This window comes from Diabrotica undecimpunctata, chromosome 6 (assembly GCF_040954645.1).
Source record: "Diabrotica undecimpunctata isolate CICGRU chromosome 6, icDiaUnde3, whole genome shotgun sequence".
Lineage (NCBI taxonomy): Eukaryota > Metazoa > Arthropoda > Insecta > Coleoptera > Chrysomelidae > Diabrotica > Diabrotica undecimpunctata.
The window spans coordinates 130,820,951-130,845,167 of NC_092808.1; the positions used below are offsets into that span (position 1 = coordinate 130,820,951).

Genomic DNA, 24,217 nt, shown 5'->3' on the forward strand with positions numbered 1-24,217 from the left:
AGTGAAAATTCTTATTAAAGACATTACGTGGATAGATACTTTTAAAATGTGGCGTCCTTGGGAGAACAATAATTCCGAGCATGAGGTTGAAGGACCAATAGAGGAAGATTCTTATCAATTAGAAGATTTACAGGGCGACTATGTGGAACGCAAAAATATTAAATATCTCCTTAACGATGCCAAAGGTATAGTGAAAATGCAATAGCGCACCTAGAATTTTCCTTTGGGGGGGGGGGGTTTGGTTGGGCACTGAATTTTTTTTTGCTACCTCCATTTTGAGTCCTTAAAATTTGTAAGTAACAGTGTCGGAATAGGGCCCTGGAGGGGGGGTTTAACCCCCAAAACCCTCCCTGGGTGCGCCGTCACTGCAGTACGACAGTCGTAGGATTCTTTTTGTACCAAATTTTATCTTCCTTCTTTTTGTTGTAGGTACGCCATATCCGTTTCAAGTTTGTTTCAATTTTTATTAAAAAAATTTGATAACTCGTAAAAACCAAAAAGGTAATTTTACAGGAGACGATAAAAACGATTTTAATGAAACTGGGTTTAACTTTACCTACACATTGGTATTTAAGTGTGGACCACTCTCTATCAATTTGATATTGCTTTTTTTGTACTTTTTGCTTTCCTTCTGAATAATGGACCACAACAATTAGGCGACTAAATATCATAGAAAATAGGAATTATTATATCGCTATGCTAAATATTTTTTGAGCTTCCTAACTCTCCAGAACTACCTTTTGGGGTTTTGGGCCATTCTTCAAAAACAGAAGAAGACTGAATACTTACACATGTTTTCATTTTCATCATTATAACATAACCCTAGTTTTTCAGTTTATGATAAATAAAAATAAAATTAAGCTATAAATATTATTTATATTTAAATATAATATTGTTCAGCATGGGTCATGATTCTGAGATCACAGCTTTTCTTAATTTTCATAAAGACCAATTAATAAGATCGGGTGTGCCGGAACATTTGTGGAAAAGCTTATACAAAAAGTTGGTAAAGCAGACATTTGATGCTTCCAGTACTTTTGATTTACTAAAAATTGAACGAGACGATGACGAAGATGATGTGATACGATCGAGGTTACTTCTTCAAGCTTCTAGAGATATACAAACATCAGATCCTGATCATATCTATCTTATAGACCATGCCTGGACTTACAAAATTCAAGATGCAAAAAACCAGCTTGTGGCTCATGATGCCCTTCGGCAACGACTTTGCAACGTTTTCGACATAGACACAACTCAAGATAAATATGAACTAGCCAATTTATTGTTTGAACATATGTGGAAAATTAATAATTACTATTGTATAAGTAATAATGAAAATGTGGAAGACAGGTTGCCGATTTGGTACATAATGGATGAAGTAGGTATTGCAGTAATACATAGTGATGACCCCAACTGCAGGATAGTACCTTTTGTGTATGTAAATGATCAAATTACTTACTCAATTCTATTTCCAATTAAAGATATAGAGAAAGAAGATATAATTTGCAGAGACTTTGGAGAAGGAATTATAGATAAAAGAAAAAGGGATGCCTTCTTAATACCTTGGGTTCCAAAATTATTTGAGGATGATGTAAACCCAATCACCCCATCTGAGGAATATTTTCTTAGTGGTCATATAAAGGAAAGTTTACCAGATTTGTCAAAATTTGAGAATAATACTCGACAAGGAAATATATTGAAAGTATTTTCTCAGTATAGCTTAGTCAACATGTATATAACTAATCAAAAATTCAGTATAGTTGACAATGAAGATGAAGCCGATATTTTGTGGTATACTCAGCATTTCAAAGATTTTAAAACACTTAGTGAAACTCCAGAAAAGTTTGTAAACCAATTTCCATTTGAGTATGTTTTGACAGTAAAGGATCTTCTGTGTATTATCTGTAGAAGGAAAACTGGTATAAAGTGGGTTCCTACCTCATATAACCTACTGACAGAACTTCCAAATTTTGTAAGTTACTTTCAAAAAAGACAACAGGATGGTAAAGATAACTACTGGATAGTTAAACCATTCAATTTAGCTAGAGGATTAGATATGCATATAACAGATAATTTAGAATATATTTTAAAAGTGTCCCATACTGGTCCTAAAATTGCTCAAAAGTATATAACTAATCCAATATTATTTTACAGACCTGAATGCAATGGGAAGGTTAAATTTGACATTAGATATGTCTTTTTATTAGAAAGTGTTAAGCCACTTAGAGCTCATGTATATAAAAACTTTTTCTTGAGATTTGCTAACAAAACATTTGAACTGAATAGCTTTGAAGATTACGAAAAACATTTCACTGTCATGAACTACACAGAAAATGCAAATTTAAAGCATATGAAATGCATAGATTTTTTAACAAACTGGATGCTGCAATATCCTGATTATGTCTGGGAAAAGGTAGAAAATTCCATTTTCAAAATGTTAAAGGAATTGTTAGAGTGTGCCACAATGGAAGATCCTCCGTGTGGCATAGCTCATAGTCCACAATCAAGAGCTTTATATGCTGCTGATATTATGCTTGAATGGACTGAAGATAAAGAAATTCAGCCCAAACTTTTAGAAATAAATTTTACTCCTGATTGTAAACGAGCTTGTGATTATTATCCAGATTTTTTCAATGATATTTTTAGTGTGTTGTTCCTTAATGAAAGTAAAGACACGATTGTACAGTTATAAATTTTATTTTTATACACAATAAATACTTTGATAAATACACTTTTTTTATTACATATATACATATTAGAAGAAAATATAAAAAATGATATTACAATAATTATAAGGGTAATATAAATAGAACTTTTATTTTACTGGACTAAAACAAGATACAGATTATTTTATATGATGTGTTTGGGTGTCAAGAAGTGTATGTACTTGTTACTCATTTATTTAATGATTAGTATTATTTTCTCTTTAATATTATGTTAACAAATATTGATCTTAAATAAATTTTTATTTTATTTTTATTTAGGTTTAATTTTGATCATTTTTGGATAAGTAGAAGGAAAAACATGATACATTCTTCCACATTATTTAAATTTTCTAATGTAGGTTTTTTCACATATCAAGAAAAAGAAAATTATGTTTATTACATTTTGACTGCAAAAATTGGTAGAAAGATTAGTTCTAACAGTTTTCAATTTATTTGTTATCGAAAGTATTAGTTTTATATCGAAAAAAAAAATCAATGTTTTTAATCAGTTTTCTGCTAATAACTCAAAAATTCTTTGTTTTATCAAAAGACTAATTAATAAAAAGGTAACTTAAAAAAAACAAACTGGTTTTAAATTTTCTTTAACACAAATGTTAACCCAGCTATACTTCATTATAGGTTAGCTTTTCTTTATTGAATGCTAAATTTTGGAGTTTCAAAGTCAAACAACGGGAAAACTATGCATTATTCAAGGATAATATATAGAAACTGATTTAAAGTTTTTAAAAAGACCTATGTATCTTAAAAAAAAGTCTGTAGCACAAACATTGAGTGACTTATGATGAAACGAAAGTCAGTCACAATTTTTCCAGTAAGAAAGTGAGCGGCAACAAGCCCCTGGTTAAAATTAGTCGTTGGCCCATTTCAGTCTTTTTTAATTATATATTATTAATACATTTTAAAAGTTTGACCGACTTCAAATGATTTAGTTTAAAAAAAAGTTGAGTTAAAAGCGAATAACTAATTTTTGTAGTTGGGTAAAAAATGCCCTTTTCTTCAAAATAGAAAGATTAGAGATACAAAAAAATGTTTGTATATACAATTGTAACTTTTTTAATTTCCAAGAATTTTATAATAACGTGCAAAAACTACCTTTATCTGAGGAGTTTTGAAAGAATTATAATACACAGCCGTGTATTATAATTCTTTCAAAACCAAAACCTTCAAAATGATTTTTTACAAAACTTTCTAAGGTAAACTAAAAGTTATGGTTAAAAAACCAAAACGTTTTTTTGGTAAAAATGGAGAAATCCAATTGGAACCATAATAATGTAAGGTAGCGGTGTTTTTTTTGTATTCTGTACCGTAAAATGGGGTGAATAGGAACAAAACTTCACTAAATAATATCAATAATATTCCCAAACATAATATATATTATTTTCGTTTGGCTATTTAAATTTTTCAGGTTGGCTAATGTGATATGACTTTAGAAATTTAGGTTTGTGTTGTTGGCGTCACTGGTTCCTATGTTTTTGGCGTGCAAACAAAGTCATTAATTTTGAAGTTATTTCTTATCATAAAAATTTTCTCGGTAAGTACAAAATCTCTGTCAAAATAGATTTACGAGTACTCTTTTTTTTATGTATTCTAAGCTTTACAACAATCTAACATGATTGTATTTTAATTTATATGTTAACGTTTTTTGCTAAAAACAAGTATTATTGTTCACGTCATGAATTTGAGATATGTGGGGTGAATACGAACATAATATTTACCGTGTTCCCATTCACCCCACACATTAGAAATTACTTTTGTTTATCTAATACCTCCATAGAGTAAGATTTGTTTTTGTCAGTGGCTGCTCAATTTACTTTTTTATTGTAATGAGTGTTTTATTACAGGTTTTCGCAGATATGCCGCGAAAATATCCAAGCTGTGATAAGTGGGAAGAAAAGATGCTACACACGACAAAACCTACAAGAAGCCCTAAATGAAATAAAAGAAGGTATTAGTTACTGACAGTGTTCCCTTAAGTATAATATACCTACTACGGTCTACACAGATATATAAAAAATAAAAATATAAAGATATATATATATATATATATATATATATATATATATATATATATATATATATAAAAAAAAATAATACAAAGCAAAAAGGAGGTAAGACCTCTCTTGATGAAGATTTAGTTCTCGTTGACAGACTAGCAGTTTGTGCTGACTGGGATTACCCAATAGATTCTCTCACCTTACGGTTAATCGTGCGAGTATATTTGGAGCGCCAAGGCAAAGTTATTTCCAAGTTTAAGAATGGTGAAACCAGAACACCCCTGGTCGGGATTGGGTGTATTGTTTCTTACTCGGCAAAAACAATCACTCTCAAGCAGAATGTGTCAGAATAGATTTAATCCAATTGTGCCAAGAAAAAACATCTAAGTTTATATTTTTACCAAGTAATTCCACTCACCTTACTCAGCCCCTCGATGTGGCATACTTCAGACCCATGAATATTATGTGGCGCAAAATAGTTGAGGAATGGAAAACATGACCCGGCAGGAATGAATCCACAGTAGCTAAAGATAAGTTTCCTAGACTATTAAAGAAACTGGTTGATAATCTTTCAGAGAAAAATGCCAAATCAAGGTTTAAAAAATGTGGCATCGTGCCTTTGGATCGCACCAAAGACCTAAGGACGCTGCCGAACTCAGACAATGATAATACCAGACAATTTGGAACACAAACACCCTTGTCAGGTTCTCTTCGCGTGGAAGGTATTGATGACACTTTTAAAGAACTTTTGAAGACATTACGACAGTCTGATACTCAGAGACAAAAGAAAAAGAAAACAAAAATGAATGTCGAACCGGAAAAAAGTGTTGTGGCGACAGATTTAGAAGAAGAAGAGTTTGAACCTGAAGCTGGACCATCAGAATATAGAACTGAATCCCTCAAAAGAAATTTCCAGTCGCACTAAAAAGCTAAAACGAGAATCTAGTGCTTCAGAAATCTCTCTCCAAGACAGTAACAAGGAGCTAGTGTTGTCATCTGATGAAGAAACGAACACTTGCGTTAACCCTGGAGACTTCTTACGGCGTTACTAAAGTTCTCTGTCATCAAGATGGCGGCTACGTAGGAATCTTTTTTTTAGAAGGTTCCCCAGGCTTGGAAATTTTCCGAAACTGAGGAGGAAGCATTTTTTAAACCCGATGATAATTATAAGACAGTTGTCTGTATGTATAAACGTGAATACCTCGTCTCAGTTTAAAAACATGATTAGTTTTAACAATGATCTTAGTGATTTGTGTTTATATTAGTCGACCTTAAAAGTGTATTTTTCATTTCAACAATAAATTTTTCCAATAAAACAAACTTTATATTTATATGTGTATGTTACAGCCTAGAACAGAGACAACCCTAAAGGAAAATCGAACAGAAGCAAATAACACAGAGGAGATATGGAAAAATATAAAAGAATCGATTTTGAATTCAGCTGAAGAGGTGCTAGGACAGAGGGAAATAAAAAGAAGGAAAGAGTGGTTTGATGCAGAATGCGAAATCAAAATCAAACAGAAAAACCAAGCAAGAAAAAAATGGATATCAACTAAAGAAGAACATCATCGAAACGAATATAAAGAAAAAAAGAAAGCAGCGGATAATTGTTGCAAGAACAAAAAAAACTGTGGATGGAAGAGCTGTTAAAGAACCTAGAAAAGAATAGTAAAGACAGCGCCAAACTATTTGGATACCTAAAAGCTCAACAAAGAAAAGGCATATCAGTAGTTAAAATTGACAATAGATCATGGGAAACACACTTCACAGAACTATATAGATGCAAAGAAAACCCGGAACAGGAAGTAGGCGCAATGGAAGACATTAGAGATAATGAAATAGGGATACCAACATATGATGAATATTTAGACATCATTCAAAAAATTAAACAGAAAAGAACACCCGGTCCAGATGAAATTCCAAATGAGCTGATTAAAAACGGAGGGGAAAAGTTATTAACCAGCAACTATAACCTAATAGTTAAAATATGGGAAGCAGAAGAAATGCCCGAGGATTGGAAAGAAGGCAGAATTATACCAATATTTAAAAAAGGAGAAGTAACAAACTGTACTTATTAAGTTGAGATCCTTGCTGTGCTGCAGTGATCTCAGTTTGGGAACCAAGATGCGAATAGTGAGGTGCTACGTTCTTCCAGTGTTACTATATGGAGTTGAAGCCTGGACACTGACGCAAGCCACTTAAAACGAATCGAAGCCTTCGAGATGTGGATATACAGAAGGATACTAAAAATATCTTATGTGGACCATGTCACCAACGTTGAGGTCCTACAGCGCATGACAAAAGAAAAAGAAGTGCTTAATTTAATTAAACAACGTAAGCTTGAGTACCTCGTCCACGTGATGCGGAACGAAGAAAAATATCGAATTCTTCAACTTGTTATGCAGGGTAAAGTATTTGGCAGAAGAGGACCGGGACGCCGTCGTATCTCGTGGTTGAAAAATGTCCGACAATGATTTGGGATGACCTCAGCGGAGCTGTTTCGCAGAGCAGTCAACAAAACCATGATAGCCTTGATGATCGCCAACATCCGGACCGGATAAGGCACTGAAGAAGAAGAAGAACAAATTGTAACAACTATAGAGCAATATCTCTATTAAGCACAACATAGAAAATTCTAACAGCCCTCATCAAGCAAAAACTCACTCAATTCACAGAGGAAAAAATTGGGGACTACCAGGAAGGATTCAGAGAAGGCAGATCCACTACAGATGCGATCCACATAGTTACACAAACAATCGAAAAATGCCACGAACACTCTTCGTAGACTTCAGACAAGCCTTTCGACTGTATTGGAAGAAATAAATTATTTATTGAAATGAAAAATCAAGATATACCAGCAAAATTCAATCACATCTCTCAATCACATTATTCAACATAGCAGTAGAAGGAACAGTCAAGGCCAGCAAAATGAAAGTACCTATATCCCACTCCTTAACACAAATAGTTGCATATGCAGATGATTTAGTTCTTATGGGAAGAGACAAGGAAAGATTGAAAGAAGCAGTAACAATCCTGGCAAAAGAAGCACGGAGATATCATAGGCTCATGAAGGACAAGAACTTATCCAGAAATACAAAACTGAAAATATACAGAGTTGCAATCAGACCAGTAGTTACGTACGCAGCTCAGACAATGTGCCTCACGGAAAAAGACGAAGAAAAATTAAGAATTTTCGAACGGAAAATCCTCAAACGGATTATGGGCCCGATAAGAATGGACAACGGAGAAATGAGAAGAAGAATGAACCATGAACTAAGAGACATAATGAAGGGAGAAGATATAGTTAGATTTATTAAAGCACAGAGGCTGAGATGGCTGGGACACATAGAGAGAAGGAAAAACGACCTACTGATTAAGAAGATCACCAGATGGAAACAGCAACTGAAAGACCAAGGGGAAGACCCAGAGAGAGATGGGAGGATCAGGTCATGAGAGATATCAAAATTATGAAAGTGAGAAACTGGAGGGAACTATGCACATATCGAAATGAGTTTAAGAAAATTGTAACGAAAGCCAAGTCATATAACAAACTTTGACAACATACAAGTGAAATGCTCAGTGATTCACCGTAATAAGCGAATCAGAGAGCTCTAAGAAAGAGTGGCAAACATTCCACTCGGAATGAAAAGCCCTGATGATGATGTTACTTTACACCTTATACACTTTTTACCTGTTCCTATTGACCCTACAAATGTATGAATAGGAACACAATAGTTTTTCATACTGTTGTTCCTATACACCCCACTTGGTGGGGTGAATAGGATCAGCAGGTTTTGATTTTTTTGTGATTAGAGTATTAACTTTCTAATTTTTTAACACCTAAATATCAAAAGAGGAAGATAGGACCCAAATAACAATGCATAAGTTTTAGGTTTGCAACATGTGTTAGTGGCTTTTTTTTAAATGAACATTGCAAACCGTTCCTATTCACTCCATTTTACGGTACGTTAGAAACTTATATACACGCATACATTCATTCATACTCGACTGTGTAGCGCAATCGGCTTCAGACCGTAGTTTTGAAACAGTTGCGTCGTGGGTCCTGAACCTAAGTAATTAAATTGTTTGAAAAAATTACAATTAGAAAAAAAAATTACAAGAGAATCACTTTATTTTTAACACTTTAACTTTTTGCACAATGTTTGCGTTGAACTAGAAATAATGCACGTTAACCACATCATATACAATTTTATATTTTAAAGTTAAAAATAAATATTAAACGGAACATTAGGACTTATCATGTTTAAAATATTCGCTGTGATATATCGTTAATTTTGAAATAAAGAATGAATGCTCTTACATTTTAGCTTACTTTCACTGATAATATCCATTTACCGTTATTGATGCGATGACGTCAAGGTAAATAATCATTAATCCCATATTGTATATCTCTAAAGACGGATACTGGAGAAGATACAACTGGTAATTTTATCGTAATGTAAGATATGTAATGTAACTATGTAACTGTTCAAATCTCAAAAACTTTAAATATTTTAAACTGATAACTCAACAAAACAATTTTAATATCGATATATACATAGTTTAACCACTTTATTATGTCTGTTTTGTATTATGATCGGCCACAACAAAAATCTGACCTAATTCATCATAGGTATATGTACGTTTTAGGAACGTATCTAGTAATTTTATTCCCGAAAGTGTTCTCAGTCCTGGGAGCAATGGAATGCATCTGAATTCTAAAACGGTATGAGAATGTGGAAGCAGAGGTTCTAATTGTCTTCCAGAAATATCACACCACCCAATACCTTCTACGTTTTCTAAATAAATAATAAGCTCAACTGTCCGCTCACTAAAAAATATACAACACATGAATAAAACATTAAAAATATATTCGCAGTACTTACCAATTATTAATAAGTTTGCATTTAAAAGTAAAAAGTTCCTCTAAGGTAACGAAATTTGGCAGTTCTACTATTGTCATTCTTATATCTCCATATTCAGGACTCTATAAAAATTAAATGTTTAAATATTAACAATGATGAATTCAATGAAATATTTAAAATTATAAATTGTTTGCAAATATGAGTCCATTTTCAATAGGTGAAAAAAAAGTAGTTGGGTATAATACAGCCAAATGTGAGTAAGTCTTTTCTTTGTCTTTTACCTATTAATATTTAAAAATTGCACGGATGACTGATAAAACAACATAATATTTCTATAACAGATTCTTAACTGTAACATCAACATCGATGTTTGATCTCCAAGAACATTTTCATTCTTAGACAGTTATTTCTTAAGTGACTACAAAAATTGTTCTATAACTTGTAGCATTTGCAATTCATTGATTCTTTAAAATATATTAAAATCCCCTCGTATATGTGATATATTGAAATCACCCCATATATGTTTGAAAAATCGAAGAATATTTTTAATGTATCTTCCTATCGTACATATAGAAACCCAAATATGTTTTCAATTCCTCTTAGCCTCGCCAAGTAATATAAACCATTTTAGAGTTGTTTATTATTTAACAGATGTGTACTTCCTCGATGTTTCTTTTAATGTTTTATTCGAACTGCTTGATATTGCGTTTTCTAATAAATGATTTGCGTTAAAACTAAGATAATGGCATCAACACCCAACAATAGAGCCAGAAACATCGGCCACCAATTCACGGTTGATAATTCTACCTTTGAAGTGGTGGACAAATTCACATACTTGGGCTCCCTGATCACCAAGGAGAACGTCATAACGGAAGTAATCAAGCGAAGAATAATCCTAGCAAACAAATGCTATTTTGGACTGAGTAGACATATGAGAAGCAGAAACTTAAGCCAAAAAACAAAAATAACCATATACAAAACCCTTATACAACCAGTGTTGACATATGGGTCGGAGACATGGACCATTTCCAAGGCAGATGAAAATCTCCTGCTTATATTTGAACGAAGGATCCTGAGAAGAATATTTGGTGGCATCTGTGAAAATGGTGTTTGGAGAAGGAGGTACAACTACGAGATATATCACAGATATAAACATATATTTGGTGGTAAAGACGTAGTATCCTTTATAAAAATAGGAAGACTAAGATGGGCAGGACATCTGGCAAGATCACAGCAGAACAACCCTCCTAGAAGAATCCTTATGTCACAACCTGTGGGAAGTAGAAGTAGGGGTAGACCAAAACTCAGATGGAGGGATGGTGTAGATGAGGATGGTAGACAAATAGGCGCAGCAAACTGGCAACAGTTGGCAATGGATAGAACTGACTGGCGTAATAGACTTAGGAAGGTCGAGGCTCTTTTATAGGGCTGTAGCACCGATGATGATGATGATTTGCGTTTCAACCATCGTTTGTTTATTAAAACTTATGCGATCAATTTTTAAAGATAATTTCATCACTTTCGTTGGAGCCACGGTGAAGAGCGGTGGTCTTCAGCGTTATGTCCAAATTTTACGTCAAATTTGAAATGTTCCTCGTTGTTCGTCTTTTTTTATGAAGAATATGTAAAATATAGTAGCAGTTTAATGGTTCAGTTACAGTTTTAAGTGAGTTTTGAAATGTTGCCATTGTATCCAGTTGTACCTATTCCTGTTTTTACGAAGCCAAGTCCAGTTTAGTTTCCAAGGTTTGTGTTCCAGTGACCCAATTTCCTTTTTGTTTGTGTGTCAGAGATTCCCAGCCATTGTTGAGTTTTTAAGAAGTCCAGTTTACAGCTCAAGTGTAATTTTTGTGAAACTCAGGTAACTTTTTAGTGTTTGTTTAATTTTCATGTTTCAAGTCAAGACAAACATTTTTTTATAACAATAATTGCTTTCGTAACAATTTAAATTTTTGTTTTTTTTTAAAAATTGCAAATTTAAGGTTTTAATTTTAGCTGTCATTTTAATTGTTGTTTTAAATTTAATGTTAATTTATGACAGCTCGTTTTAGTATTTTTGATATTGATTTGTTTTGTTTAAAAAAAAAAGGTTAACCTCCATGCAATTTTGCAAGTTTATGTAGTATCTGCAACTCCTGGAGTTTGTAAACTGATGACATGTAAGTTTTTTCTGTATATTTTGAATTGTAACTATTCATATAGTATTTTTGTATTGTCTTATTTTTATAACTGTTTGTGGTGACACAACAATAAATGTTAAATTTTGTTTCTTAACATTTTGTTTATTTTTTTTAACTAACCCTTTTTGAGTTTAATTTGAAAAAGATATGTTTTTCATTTTTAATAATTATTTCGATAGTTACAACTAGCTGTTGTAATAGTTAAAATTAGGCACCTCGAAGTAGCGCCCTTTTTAAAATTACTAGAGGTGTTTCCTGTTTCTTTGTGTTTTGTTTGTCCCAAGAGATTCATGACCTTTTGTTTCATATTTTTGTAGTTGCCCCGATCTAAACCCCTCGTCATTTACTTATCCACGACCCCAGCTCTCCTAACAAACCCTGAGTGCCGTTCGCACAAGTAGCGTTTATTTTGCTTGCCCTATCTCCACCCCCATAGTTTCTGTCCCCAATCGTCTACCCCTTATAATCATACCATATGGTAGGCAAAATAGTTTCGTTACAAACTACATATATTCAACTTTTAGTATGCTAGAATATCAATGTGATCTAGGTAGTTCGTCCGAAGAGTAAAGTGTTACACGGTACATGATGAAGGTAAATATCACTACATACAGAGAAAAAGTGTTACCCTTTTTATAAACAATAAACCACTTACCATCCTTTGAAGTTGACTAGTTTGCAATCTTCCCCTTTCACCTAAATTGGATCTCCAGACAATATCCAATTTACCGATATTTGTTGCTCCACTTAATGATTTTAAATCTGACGATAATTTTTCGTTAGGCACTAAACAATAAAGGAATTGGCAAATAGCTTGAGGTTGAAGAATAGTCATTTTGCCAAATATACTGTCACCTTTTGTATTTGAATTTAATGAAACCACTAAAAATATGTGAGTTTAAAATAAATATTTGTTATTAATTTTGAATTAGGTTTGTATTATTTAAAAATATTACCAATATATACAGATAAAATAAGTGTCTAATAGATGGATATGTGAGACACAGATCTTCGATCGGCTGGCCAAACATTGAGGATGGATGACGAAAGATTGCCAAGTTATGGATAGATGGATTATGTTTTTAGATTTTGTTCAAAGCATTTAATAGTGAAAAGATGAACCTTATGTGTCAACGACATGTCGCTGAGCTTACATTTGATCCCAATGTAGCTAGGAGCATGCTGTGCAACTCCCAGGGGGGAAAAAGGCTTATGTACGTTATCCTTTAGGCGTGTGTTATGTGGATGTAGATCAGCGTTCCTAAGGAATGTTTGTTCATGGTTTTTTATATACATTATTAGCTGTAAAATATAGGCTAGGAAGAGTTAAGATGTTAGCTTTTATAAATAGTGGCTTACATAATGTAGTTGGTGATACTTAAACATAGTTCCTAGTATTTTTTTGAGATATAAAAGCTCTATTCATATATGAAGATGAGCCCCAAAATATTAAGCAGTACTGAAGGACTGACTGCACCAAGCCATAGTACATTAGTTTTAATATATGGAAGGATACAGTATCCCTTATATTTCTAATTACATAACAACGACTACTTAGTGTCGAGGTTAGTTTATCTACGTGATCTTCCCAACTTAGCTTTGGATCTAGCATCAGTCTTAAAAATTTTATTACTTCAGTATTTTGAATGGACTTGTGATCAATATATAGATAAGGATCATAGTCAGGGGCTATATTCTTTGGTAAAAATCTCATGAAACTGGTTTTGGTTATATTTAATTTAAGGCTGTTGTCTTTGCAATACTTGCTAAATTCCTGAGATGCTGTATTGCCCTTTCTAAGTGCCGTAGGTAATAAAATGCATGATAGGACACGAAAAAAAAGACAGAGTGAAGCAAAACCTACTGGATGACAGGAGAGTGGCAGCCAAAGTTGTAAGCATAAATTATAATATAGTGCCACTATTTGAAAGAGTGTTTTCATCGTTTCATACTTTTATTTCAACGTTAATTATATTATATTTTTTAAGTAATATTTGTTCGAAATATGCCACAATATAAATTTATTTACAGGTTTTTACTGACGTTTCGATCTCTATATCCAAAGCCGTTTTCAAAGATATACACGATAGTTACATTTATTTTATTTGTTTATTATTATATATTTATATAATATTATATAATCTTATATTATTTATTTTCTTTTTTTTTCTAACTTTAAAAACGGTCTCTGGAATAAAGATCGAAACGTCAGTAAATTAACCATGTAAATAGATATATTGTGGCTTATTTTCAAAATTCTCCCTAAAAATACAGAATTCCACAAGCAAAAAGCTATAAAAAAATAAATATATCTATCATTTATATATGTATTTGAAAACGGTCTCTTTATAGAGATCGAAACGTCAGTAAATTAAACATTTGAATATATTTTGTGGCTTATTCCTACATTCCCCTAAAAATACAGAATGCCATAGCAAAAAGCTATAATTGATGAATTCGACCGTTACTTGATGGAAATTCATTTTATGTAACAATAAAACACTGAAAACTTTGTTTTCGAAACTTCCACAAAATTTATTATAAAATCTTAAAATCACTATAGCTGTTTCGACAGAGTGCCTTTCTCAAGTGATCTATTTTTTGTATGCATTTACACTTTATAGTCTTTGTGAACAAGAATCGGCTACACTGTACGGCATGTTGTGGTAATGTTTGCTATAGAGAAGCACAAATAAATGTATTAATTATACATTCTATGATTTCTGATGAGAAAACGCAAATTAAACGGGTAGTTTTCGGGGGCCGCTGAGGAAATCACTCTTCCAAATAGTAGAATTTTACTATACAAGAGACCAAGGGCAGGCCTAAGACTTTTAGGTCCTGGAGATCTCTTTAGTTGATCAACTACAACAATCGCGGAAATTATCAAATGTCACTCCCACACGCATACCGTGAAAAGAGGGGAAGAACGGCAAAGATGTAGACTTGCCAAGGTAACACTAAGTAACCTTGAAAAGTCAGCATCAAAGAAGTACTTGGGAATGACCAGGAAAAACCTAGTTTTGAGCTTAGCTTGATAGTGGGTTTTTTAACTGGTTATTGTCAACTAAGCAAACACCTCCACACACTGGGTCTAGTAGACACACATCTATGCAGGAAGTGTGAATGAGAAGACGAAACTGTGGGCATGTCCTTCGTGAATGCCTGGAGTTATCATTGATACGAGAGTACACGAGAGTTCAGCGGAGCCATGGCCCACACCTGCCAACATAAGGGAGATGTACCTGCATGACTTGTCCACCTTCCTACAAATGACAGGATGAACAATGAGCTAAGGATGACGCTTCATGGGAGAATGTATAATGTGTCAACTGTGGCCTAAGTGCTGTGGGACATCACTTGCCCTACCCAATACAAGAGATCAAGACACAGTTTGGGCTGTAGCGCCATTGAACAAAGTATTATGTCAATAACCATAATATTTTATATCTAAGAAGAAAATCAATATACTTACTGATGCAGATTTTTTTTTTTGCTTTAGGATTAGTCAATACAGTCAGAAACGAAGTAAGATTTATGTTCAATGAATTGTTTAATACAGACACAAACAATCAGATATCACATTAAAACACAAAACATTAAACCAATATATACACTCCAATTTTAGGATAACATTTTTAAAGGGTATCATATATCTAGAACTACTAGGATAGTATCAGAAAAGCAAACCTCACTAAATCTTACAGTCTGAAAGCTTACCATTAAATAAATGTGAAGCATCTAGAGCGACTTTTTCTAAACATATAGGACCAGCTGTTATGTTTTGTACTTGTGCTTCTAAATATACATCATCATTTTCAGCATTATAGAATTTTGTCTTAACATCTAATGGCTTTAAAACCATAATTTTGAAAAATTTTCTAAATGACATGGGCGCACCATCTGATGGTTGATATGTAACTTCACATATTAATCTAAAAAGGAACATATTATAGTTAGAATACTTGAAAAATATATGTATGTATATCAGTATTTATTTATTGATTTTATTAAAATATAACAGGTATTCACATATTTTAGTAAACTAAGACAAAGGTTAGAGTTAGAACCTCAAAAAATTAACAAAAATTGCATATACTCATATTTGTATAACATGGATATAACATTTGTGGAAAACGACATCTAAAAACAAAATCAAATATATCACTGAAAGGTAAATGGTGGGGCTTTATTAATCCTCGCCAAAGATGTTTTGAGACATTTTAAAATTTTTCCAAAAATCTTTTAATTTAGTGTTCACAAACGAAAAAAAAAATAATATTATAATAAATATATTTTTAAACGAAATTCTTTTATTGTGTATAAAATTTTATCAAGTACTTTCAAAATTAAATTTTGAGACAACGAAATTATAACAGACATTACCATATATAAAATATTAAAATTCAGAATTATTACAGTTGAAATATATTTAAATGATAAAATAGGTGACTACAAATATATGTACCAACACAAGCAAAAGATCAAGAGACCATTATAGAATTCCACACAGAACTCCAAAATGCAGTAAACAAAATGTGAGAAACAATAGATAAAGTAATAATTTTATTTATTTATAATATTTAAATGCAAGTGTGGAATCAACAGGTAATTAGGAAGCATAGGAAAACATGTGGAAAAATTACAACAAAGAAAGATAAACGACCTATTGATTTTAATACAACTTAATGATGAAGAACACATTTTGGAAAATAAAATATTGAAGACAAGTATATATTCATGGAGAAAGAAAGACACAAAAAGTTTGATAGACTATATCTAAGGTGATAAGCAGTAAGAGTATAAGTCAAATAAAAGTCTAAAAATATTAGAAAAAAGATGGGATTACTTCAATAAAGTATTAAAGAAAACAGCAATATAATTATGTGGAATCAAGACAGTTAATAGACAATATAAAAGGACAAGGTGGTGGAAGAACAAGTGAAGTATTTATGGTCTGTGGTGAAGATAGAACTAAAGAAGAAACTGTCATGGAAAAATAGACTGAAAGCAGACTAGAAAAATACAAAGCAGAATATATAATATATGGACAATCAGTAAAAACCATAGCAAGACAAGGAAAAGCAAAAGTATGGGAAGAGCTTGAAAAATAATTACAGGAAAACTATGTAACAAATAATAGAAGAAAAAGTCCAGAATATTTTCGGAATAAATATTCCATCTTCAGTGCTGCTACAAAGGTATACTTGTTTGACACCACTAAATACATGGGTGAAAATCCTTTAGTTTTCTATTAGATGGTATTAAATTGATAATAAATTTGATTGCTGCTAATTTTATAGAATGTTTAAAATGTAAGTAGATTCATTTCATGGCAATATAAACTCCCACCTAAGTTACTGGTCCAAAAATATGTTCTTCAAGTGGATCTTGGGTAGCAATAATAGAAACTTTTGAACAGTTTTATATGTTTAATAAATGGAAGTTACTTACATATGTGTTCCTATTTCTTTAACTTCATGATGTATAACAATATCAATTGTTTTATCAGGAGGAAGTTGATCTGTAGTTGGATTCGACGACAATGATAATCTTTGGGCGCTTGTTTGCAAATCAACCTACAAGACAAACTTTTAAAAATGCAATAAAAAGTTCATGCTAATATTCTCAATAATCTTTATCCAATGTAGGTATACTCACTTTAACATTAACATTTTTAACAGTTTCTTTAGATTCACTATAAACACAAATATAACTGGAGAATGTTTCCCCTAAATATATATTAACTGGAGTCTGTGGTAAAAGCAAAAATTGTCCTACAGATAAGGTTTCAGTGCCTTCTACAGAAGTAGGATCTTGCTGCAAGGCGTTATTTAGTAAATTACCTGGCAAATCTTTACTATCACAAGTAATGGGAAGGGGACTTGCTAAGGTAGGTCTAGTTAGCCTCATCACTAAAATGCAAACAAGTTTATAACAGTTATACAATAAAGTTACCTTATACCTTTTAATGCCATTGTATGTTCTTCAGATTCCATTTTTTTTAAATAAGTTTAAAATATATTTTGATGTTTACGTTTATAGGTTAGCAAAGTTAAAAACTCATCACATGTCTTGATCAAGTTAGTTTATCAGCCAGATAAACCCAAACATTTCATTAAAAAAGAAGAAAACTTATTGACAGTAATTAAAGGTGGTTGGTAGGGTAGGTGTGACATAATAAAAACAATTTAAAAAATTTAATTATATTTATAAAATTTCAGGCAAACGTGAATATAAAAATCATGCTTAATTATATAGCAACGAGGTCTGTATCATTTACTCCGCGAATGTCACATCGGTTGATTAAATTTAGATATGGGCTTGCCAAAACCCAGCAGGTCCAACCGGCAGCAGCTTCCAAAAGTGGAATTCAAGGGGGTCAACAAGCACAGGGACAGGGAGCAGTACTTTGGGACTTCGAATTACCCCCTCGATTTAGAAGAAAAGCTATCGATGACAGCGAAATAGCCGTAATTAACAATGGTGGACCTTTGTAACTTTTTAGGATATAAATAGTATTACTTTTAATTAAAAATATAAATAAATATTTAACAATTAATTTGTTTTTTGATTCTTTTACTAACCCTTGACATAACTTTTAATGCATCAAATAGGTCTAAATTTTAATAGTTATTTGGATTATTTTCGATATAGAACTACAAGATATTCAGGTATGGATATGAATGAATATCTCACATGAAAAATCTATAATAGGTGGAATTCTGCCTATGTACTGGAGTTAGTAGAATTACTGGGCTAAGTTTATCTTCATACATGCACTCAGTTTTCTGCACAACTATTTTCAAGCTCCAGTCACAACTTAAGATTCCATATTTATAAGAGTATCAAAAGTACTTTAACCATTGTTTATTCATATGGGGCTCAAAGCTCTTGCACCCTCTTTTATATTACTGATACCTACTACAAGTTTTGATTTTGATGCATGGCAACAGCTGTTAACTGTATCACCTTTCTTGTGTCTTCTTCCTATGCCGTCCCCATTAACGGAGGTTGGCGACCACATTTTTAAAAGCTTCTCTGTCTTTTGCAACGTGGAATAATTCGTCTACAGTCATGTTTCTTGTGTAAAAGTGAAATTTTCCAAAGAAGTAGTCATGCTGATCAAAAGTTATCATTGCGCTACCACTCAGAGATTAATTGTTTATGAGTTACAACAGAGGTTTAAGTTCAAAGTGTTGGTTGTTAATCCTTTTGAATAAAATGTATTTCTAAAATATACACAGTTTTAGCAAGTTTTAGTAAATACATGCAACTAACTTAGGAGTTAGTGCAACTGATTCCCAAATGAAGAGTTTAATGATCTATCATTATGTGCAAAATCGGTATTCTTCTTAATTTCCGCTTTAACTAGGGAAGGCCTCAAGTGATAACTGTTTCTCCTGACCACTTCCCCATTTTCTTTCTGCACTAAATAAGATCTGGGTGTCTCATCTACCCTTTCCAGAATTTTACCTGGTCTCCATTCTCTACCCTCTCTGACACCTACATTCTCTCCTGGCACTATTTCCCTTCTTACCTTGGTGTTTCTATCATAATCATTTTTATATTCATAGACAAAAATGGAGCCTACCGCACGGAAAAACAAAGATTTGAGAACAACAATCATTCCTTTTTTTTAGTATAAATTTGAATGATTTTTTTTAATTGCGCTACCGATCGGCTCTTCACATCTCCACAATTGTTTCACTGGCATTCAAATTTCGCATTATAATAAATAATTTGTTTTTAAAAGTTTTTATTAATATTCAATTATGACATAAATTCTTTGATGCCTTTATCTCTGCTTTGGGCTTGTAATCTATTCATTTCTAGGGATTGTATATATGTAAAACCACTATTCTTTAGGCAGGAATAAAATAAATGATGATCTCTTCTCTTCTGTGATCTGGCACAAGAAACGAATAAAAATAAAATCACGGATAATTTAAAAGCCTATTTATTTTTTAAAATGAGTCAATACTAAAAAAATTAATTTAAAATGTACAAAAATTGGAAGTTGAGATTTTTTAGGTTCAGTGATGATGATCATGGCCTGAGCAACAGTGATTTGAGTTCACCTTCATTGGAGACATATGAGGAGCTAGTAGTTTATTTACTTTGCTCAAGATTTCATAAGGATAAGAATCTTCTTCATCATCTAATGGAGATGATTCATCTAATTCATAATTAAGTGCTTTAAAGAACTTTGAATATTGATTATTCTTCAAACTTGTAAGTACAACCTTTTTCATGTAGTTCTTAAACGCTATTAATTCCAGTACTTGCATCATAAACTTTCCTAGGCCTTTCCTTTGAAAAGATGAATCAAGCTGCAGTTCATAACTAAAATTAAAATATATTTTTATTAAGAAACAATATTTAAAACGTACTACTTCTAAACATTATTATATCATAAGTTACTGATATATTTCTAAACACTATTTCTATTGTAGTATAATATATAACAATAGATGATTTGTCTGAATTTTTTATGGAATGTGGTTAATATTTTTGGAATGTGGAACTCAGTATGTGGTTAATATTTTTTTGTAACATTAATTCAAGTTGACAGAAATCTACTCTTAAGAAAAGCTATCACAGACAAGAAACAAATACTTGATTTGCCATTTGCTTGGTTTGTAAGTCACATCTATTAAACATACACCATTAATTAAAACCTACACCATATGTTATGGATGCGAGACATAGGTGATGACAGATGACACAAAAGAAAAGCTGGAAGTCTGTGAACACATACAATAGAACACGTGGAATGCATTTAATCTATATAATAATATATGCTTTATATATAGATTATGTTGGGTATATGCTTTAATCAATATGTTAAAAGTATAGATGCTGAATTGAAAAATAATCGTAAATATTAGAATTACAATCTATTTTATTTGAGCCTAGGACGACAGGTTTGGAACACTAAAATTTCTGTTATAAAATATTGGAAATATGTTAATGATAAACGTTCTAGTCATAGTTTACCAAATGCTATGTTTTACAGGGATCAGTCTGCTTCTAATGGGTAAGGAATTGCTAATTTGTTCCAGGACTTCCTCCAAACTGTCTATACCCCTGGGGTTAAAAACCTTCAGATTCCCAATATCCTCATCAATAGCAATACTTAAATGGCTGAAGACATAAATTATAATGTCTCTGAAATTACTCTCATTGATATTGCTGATTGCATACATTTTCTTCTTAGGATTACTTTTTGACCTGATGGTGTTCCCAATTTTCTTTTAAAAAAGTGTGTTTGTATTGTTACCATGCCATCACATACTTTATTTAGTAGCAGAATTTTGTTTTGCTGATATTCAAATATGGTCAGAAAGAAAGAACTGAAAATTATCGAAGTATATGCAGCAGTAAACAATATCTAAATTTTTCGATAGTTTGATAGCAAAACAGCTAGCTATCTTGTTTGTGCAGTGGACTTATCTCGAGTCTCAGCACGGTTTTTGTGCAAAAAAATCTACAGCTACTAATTTAGTCTGCTATCAGACTGAGCCTCATGTTCAGTTTGCTGAATGAATCAAAATTTCGTTGTCAGGTTGTAGTCAAAGAGTTAAGGTTGCTGGTAATCTTGGCAGAGTCAATAATGATCACTTCAGGTGTTCCTCAGGGAAGACACATCACCTATTTTTTTCAACATATGTGTTAATCATATTGTGAGCTATTTTTTAAGTAGTCTGTCTTTAATGTTTGCCAATGACTTAAAATTCCTGATGGTTGTTGATGATTCTAAAGATAAACTGCCTCTACAAGCTGATCTTGATCGTTTATACAATTGGAGTAGTAGGAATGGTCTTTGCTTAAATGTTAATAAGTGTTGCTGTTGTATCAGTTTTACTAAAAAGGAACAGGATTGGTACAACTTATTTAATTGATGAGCAACCACTTAAATCTGTCTTCCATTAAAGACTTAGGAGTTACTTTAGATTTAGAGGAAAGGCTTTCCTTGGTGAAGCTTATCAACTTAATATCCACAAAGGCTTCTAAATTACTTGAGTTTATCACAAGAAATTGTAAGTATTTTTCTATTAATGTAACTTCTTGTTGCGCAGTCTCCTTTTGAAGGTTGGAAATCTAAATGGCAATTGTAGCTTTGGAAACTGCTGCACAAAATATTTCTACAGATAAGAGGTCAAACCATCTCCTCAAGTCTTTCAGCTATGAGTTCTAGTGTTTTGTCTGCGTCCAACTGGTTCTGTTTTGAGATACTGTTCATTTAGAACTCATAATACTGTTGCAGAAGTAGGTCATAGGTTTATGACAAATGAATGGATTGAAAAGAAAAGTACTTTAAAAGTGTGTAAAGCATTTAATTCCTAGCTGAGCACTTTCAACTTACATAGCCATCTTCAGAGCTATGGTCAATTTTTAAAATTACCACTACAACTTTTCATCAGAATTTTTTTTATATAAATATAAAGCTTCTAACAAGTCATAAAAATGACAGCACAAAAAACACATTGAAAGTTTGGTTATGGTATGGGTGCAAGGGAGCATTCAGGTGGGTGGGCACCCACCCACCCGAAGAGAATAGAGGCAAGAGGCAGACTAATTCAGGCAATTAGTCTGTAATAAATTAATAGTTATATTAATACCTAATATTCATAATACTTGTTCTTACCAATAGAGTACTTCAATTCCTTCATCCATATCAAATCTAAAATGAGAAAATCCAAGCAAAGTACCATCTGAAGCTTTAGCTACAAGATACCATGCTGCTTCATCTGTTAGTTCTTCAATTTTTTTACTATCACTCCAACCCCACGTACATTGTTCATACCTGAAAATAATAAAGTGTACATTTAAATTCAAAATGTATATTGATACATCCATAATTGGACACAGACTAACTATAAATACAGCCCATGACAATATTTTACTTAAGAGTAATTTTACCTTGGGCATTTGGCAATAAAACTGAATATGAATCTATCCACTACAAAGCTCTGCAGCTTGACTCATTTAATTTAATGTAGAGTACATGATGTAACTAGTATTGCCTTAGTTCTAATTTTTTATCATGATTTCCCTACTTAAAGAAAATAATAGCATTTTCCATGTATGATCATTATTTACCATCATAACAAGTTAACAAAAACACTTGCCAAATAACAGTTGCTATTTACAAACTTTTAATGTGTTTCTTGTTAAATATTCTACTCAACAATCATTTCAAGTTGGTAAATGTTGATGTTATTGGTAAACTAGAATTTCAAGTAGGTACATTTATATTTCTAATTTTATACAGCTTTCAAATCTCACCTTGCAACCCCCAGAAATTAAACTTTTGTGTTTTACTACAATTTGGTGTAACTGGTAATTCCCATTTTCTAGTTGTATTGTTACTATTTAATTATTTTCCAATATACAATTTCAATTTATTTTTACCAATAACATTGTGGTTTTAAAGCCCATTATCATAGACTTATGTTTATCTATATTGTTCATAAATGACTTTGCCTAGGGCAGAAACAAGTACCTAGGAATCTTGTTTATGCAATTGTTCATGTAATAATGTTCTAACAAATGTCCATTTTACTATTGCGTTTCTCTTGTTTAAACAACTTTATAAAGTTTTGATAAGTCTTTGTTTGATGTAGTTTATTGCTTATAGTCTTTTGTTTTATTCTCTTATTACAAAACTATACAAAAGAGACAAACCATAGTACAATAGTAAACATGATATATAAAAGAAAGTTAATGACATGAGTTCCAAAGTTACCCAAAACTTACTTCAGTTGCATGTTCTTTTTCGTCAAGTTAAAAGCCCAGTCTTTAACATTTTGATCTAAGTCAGCCGACTTTTTTACAAAGAGTTCAGCTTCTAAACCATTTTTATTGAATTTTCGGAATACCGGAAAGGGTTCTAAAGGGTCATCCAATTTATTAGCATTTGCAACAATAGTCATAGCTTGACTTATCCTGCTTTGTTCCTCTTTCCTTTGCAAACGTTTTTCTTTACTCTTTGCACTGCTCGCAGCTGTTTTTCTCTGTAAAATGATTAGGTTAATGAAATTGCCCTATTTTATAAAAACTATAATATACAAAAATACATACCCCCATTATTATCTAAATTTCTATTTAAGGACGAGTTTACAAACATAAAAAATAAGCGCGCTAAATGTAACACACACCACTACTTCGAATGTCAAATTCTTCTTCTAATCTATTAGTAAATTCACTTATCACACAGAACGCAGAGTAAAGGTTTTTGAAGAAGAAGAATAACGTCAAAAAAACTTGCATCTTCTTCCATTCATTTTTATGGAATTTTGCTCCTCTTCTGTGGAGTGTCAAATTCTTCTACTAGTTTAAAATTTAAATTGCTTATTATACAGAACGCATTGTGAAGGCCTTTAAAGAAGAAGAATAACCTCAAAAAACTTCTTCTTCCATTCATTTTTATGGCATTCTGCTCCTCT

The 24,217-nt window shown here is 32.1% G+C and overlaps 4 protein-coding genes across 4 annotated transcripts; 2 read left to right on the top strand and 2 right to left on the bottom strand.

Annotated features, from left to right (window-relative positions):
- The first annotated feature begins 780 nt into the window (after positions 1-780).
- TTLL12 (Tubulin tyrosine ligase-like 12) lies at positions 781-7,787 on the top strand. The gene has a single exon (XM_072535412.1). It carries the CDS (start codon positions 902-904, stop codon positions 2,690-2,692), a length of 1,791 nt encoding a protein of 596 aa, XP_072391513.1. The 5' UTR covers positions 781-901; the 3' UTR covers positions 2,693-7,787.
- On the top strand, positions 6,355-6,798 carry LOC140444615 (uncharacterized). Its single transcript, XM_072536376.1, has one exon. It carries the CDS (start codon positions 6,355-6,357, stop codon positions 6,796-6,798), a length of 444 nt encoding a protein of 147 aa, XP_072392477.1.
- A 1,047-nt stretch (positions 7,788-8,834) lies between the features above and the next one.
- Positions 8,835-17,853, bottom strand: LOC140443904 (trafficking protein particle complex subunit 13). Its single transcript, XM_072535413.1, has 7 exons — positions 17,731-17,853; positions 17,427-17,680; positions 17,220-17,344; positions 15,486-15,700; positions 12,421-12,647; positions 9,607-9,707; positions 8,835-9,551 (listed from the first exon to the last, which is right to left on the bottom strand). The coding sequence occupies exons 1-7, from the start codon at positions 17,762-17,764 to the stop codon at positions 9,296-9,298; spliced, it is 1,212 nt and encodes a 403-aa protein (XP_072391514.1). The 5' UTR covers positions 17,765-17,853; the 3' UTR covers positions 8,835-9,295.
- Positions 17,854-19,709: 1,856 nt separating this feature from the next.
- Positions 19,710-24,004, bottom strand: Naa40 (N-alpha-acetyltransferase 40). Its single transcript, XM_072533802.1, has 4 exons — positions 23,853-24,004; positions 23,529-23,785; positions 22,417-22,575; positions 19,710-20,111 (listed from the first exon to the last, which is right to left on the bottom strand). Exons 1-4 carry the CDS (start codon positions 23,856-23,858, stop codon positions 19,802-19,804), a joined length of 732 nt encoding a protein of 243 aa, XP_072389903.1. The 5' UTR covers positions 23,859-24,004; the 3' UTR covers positions 19,710-19,801.
- Positions 24,005-24,217: the final 213 nt, after the last annotated feature.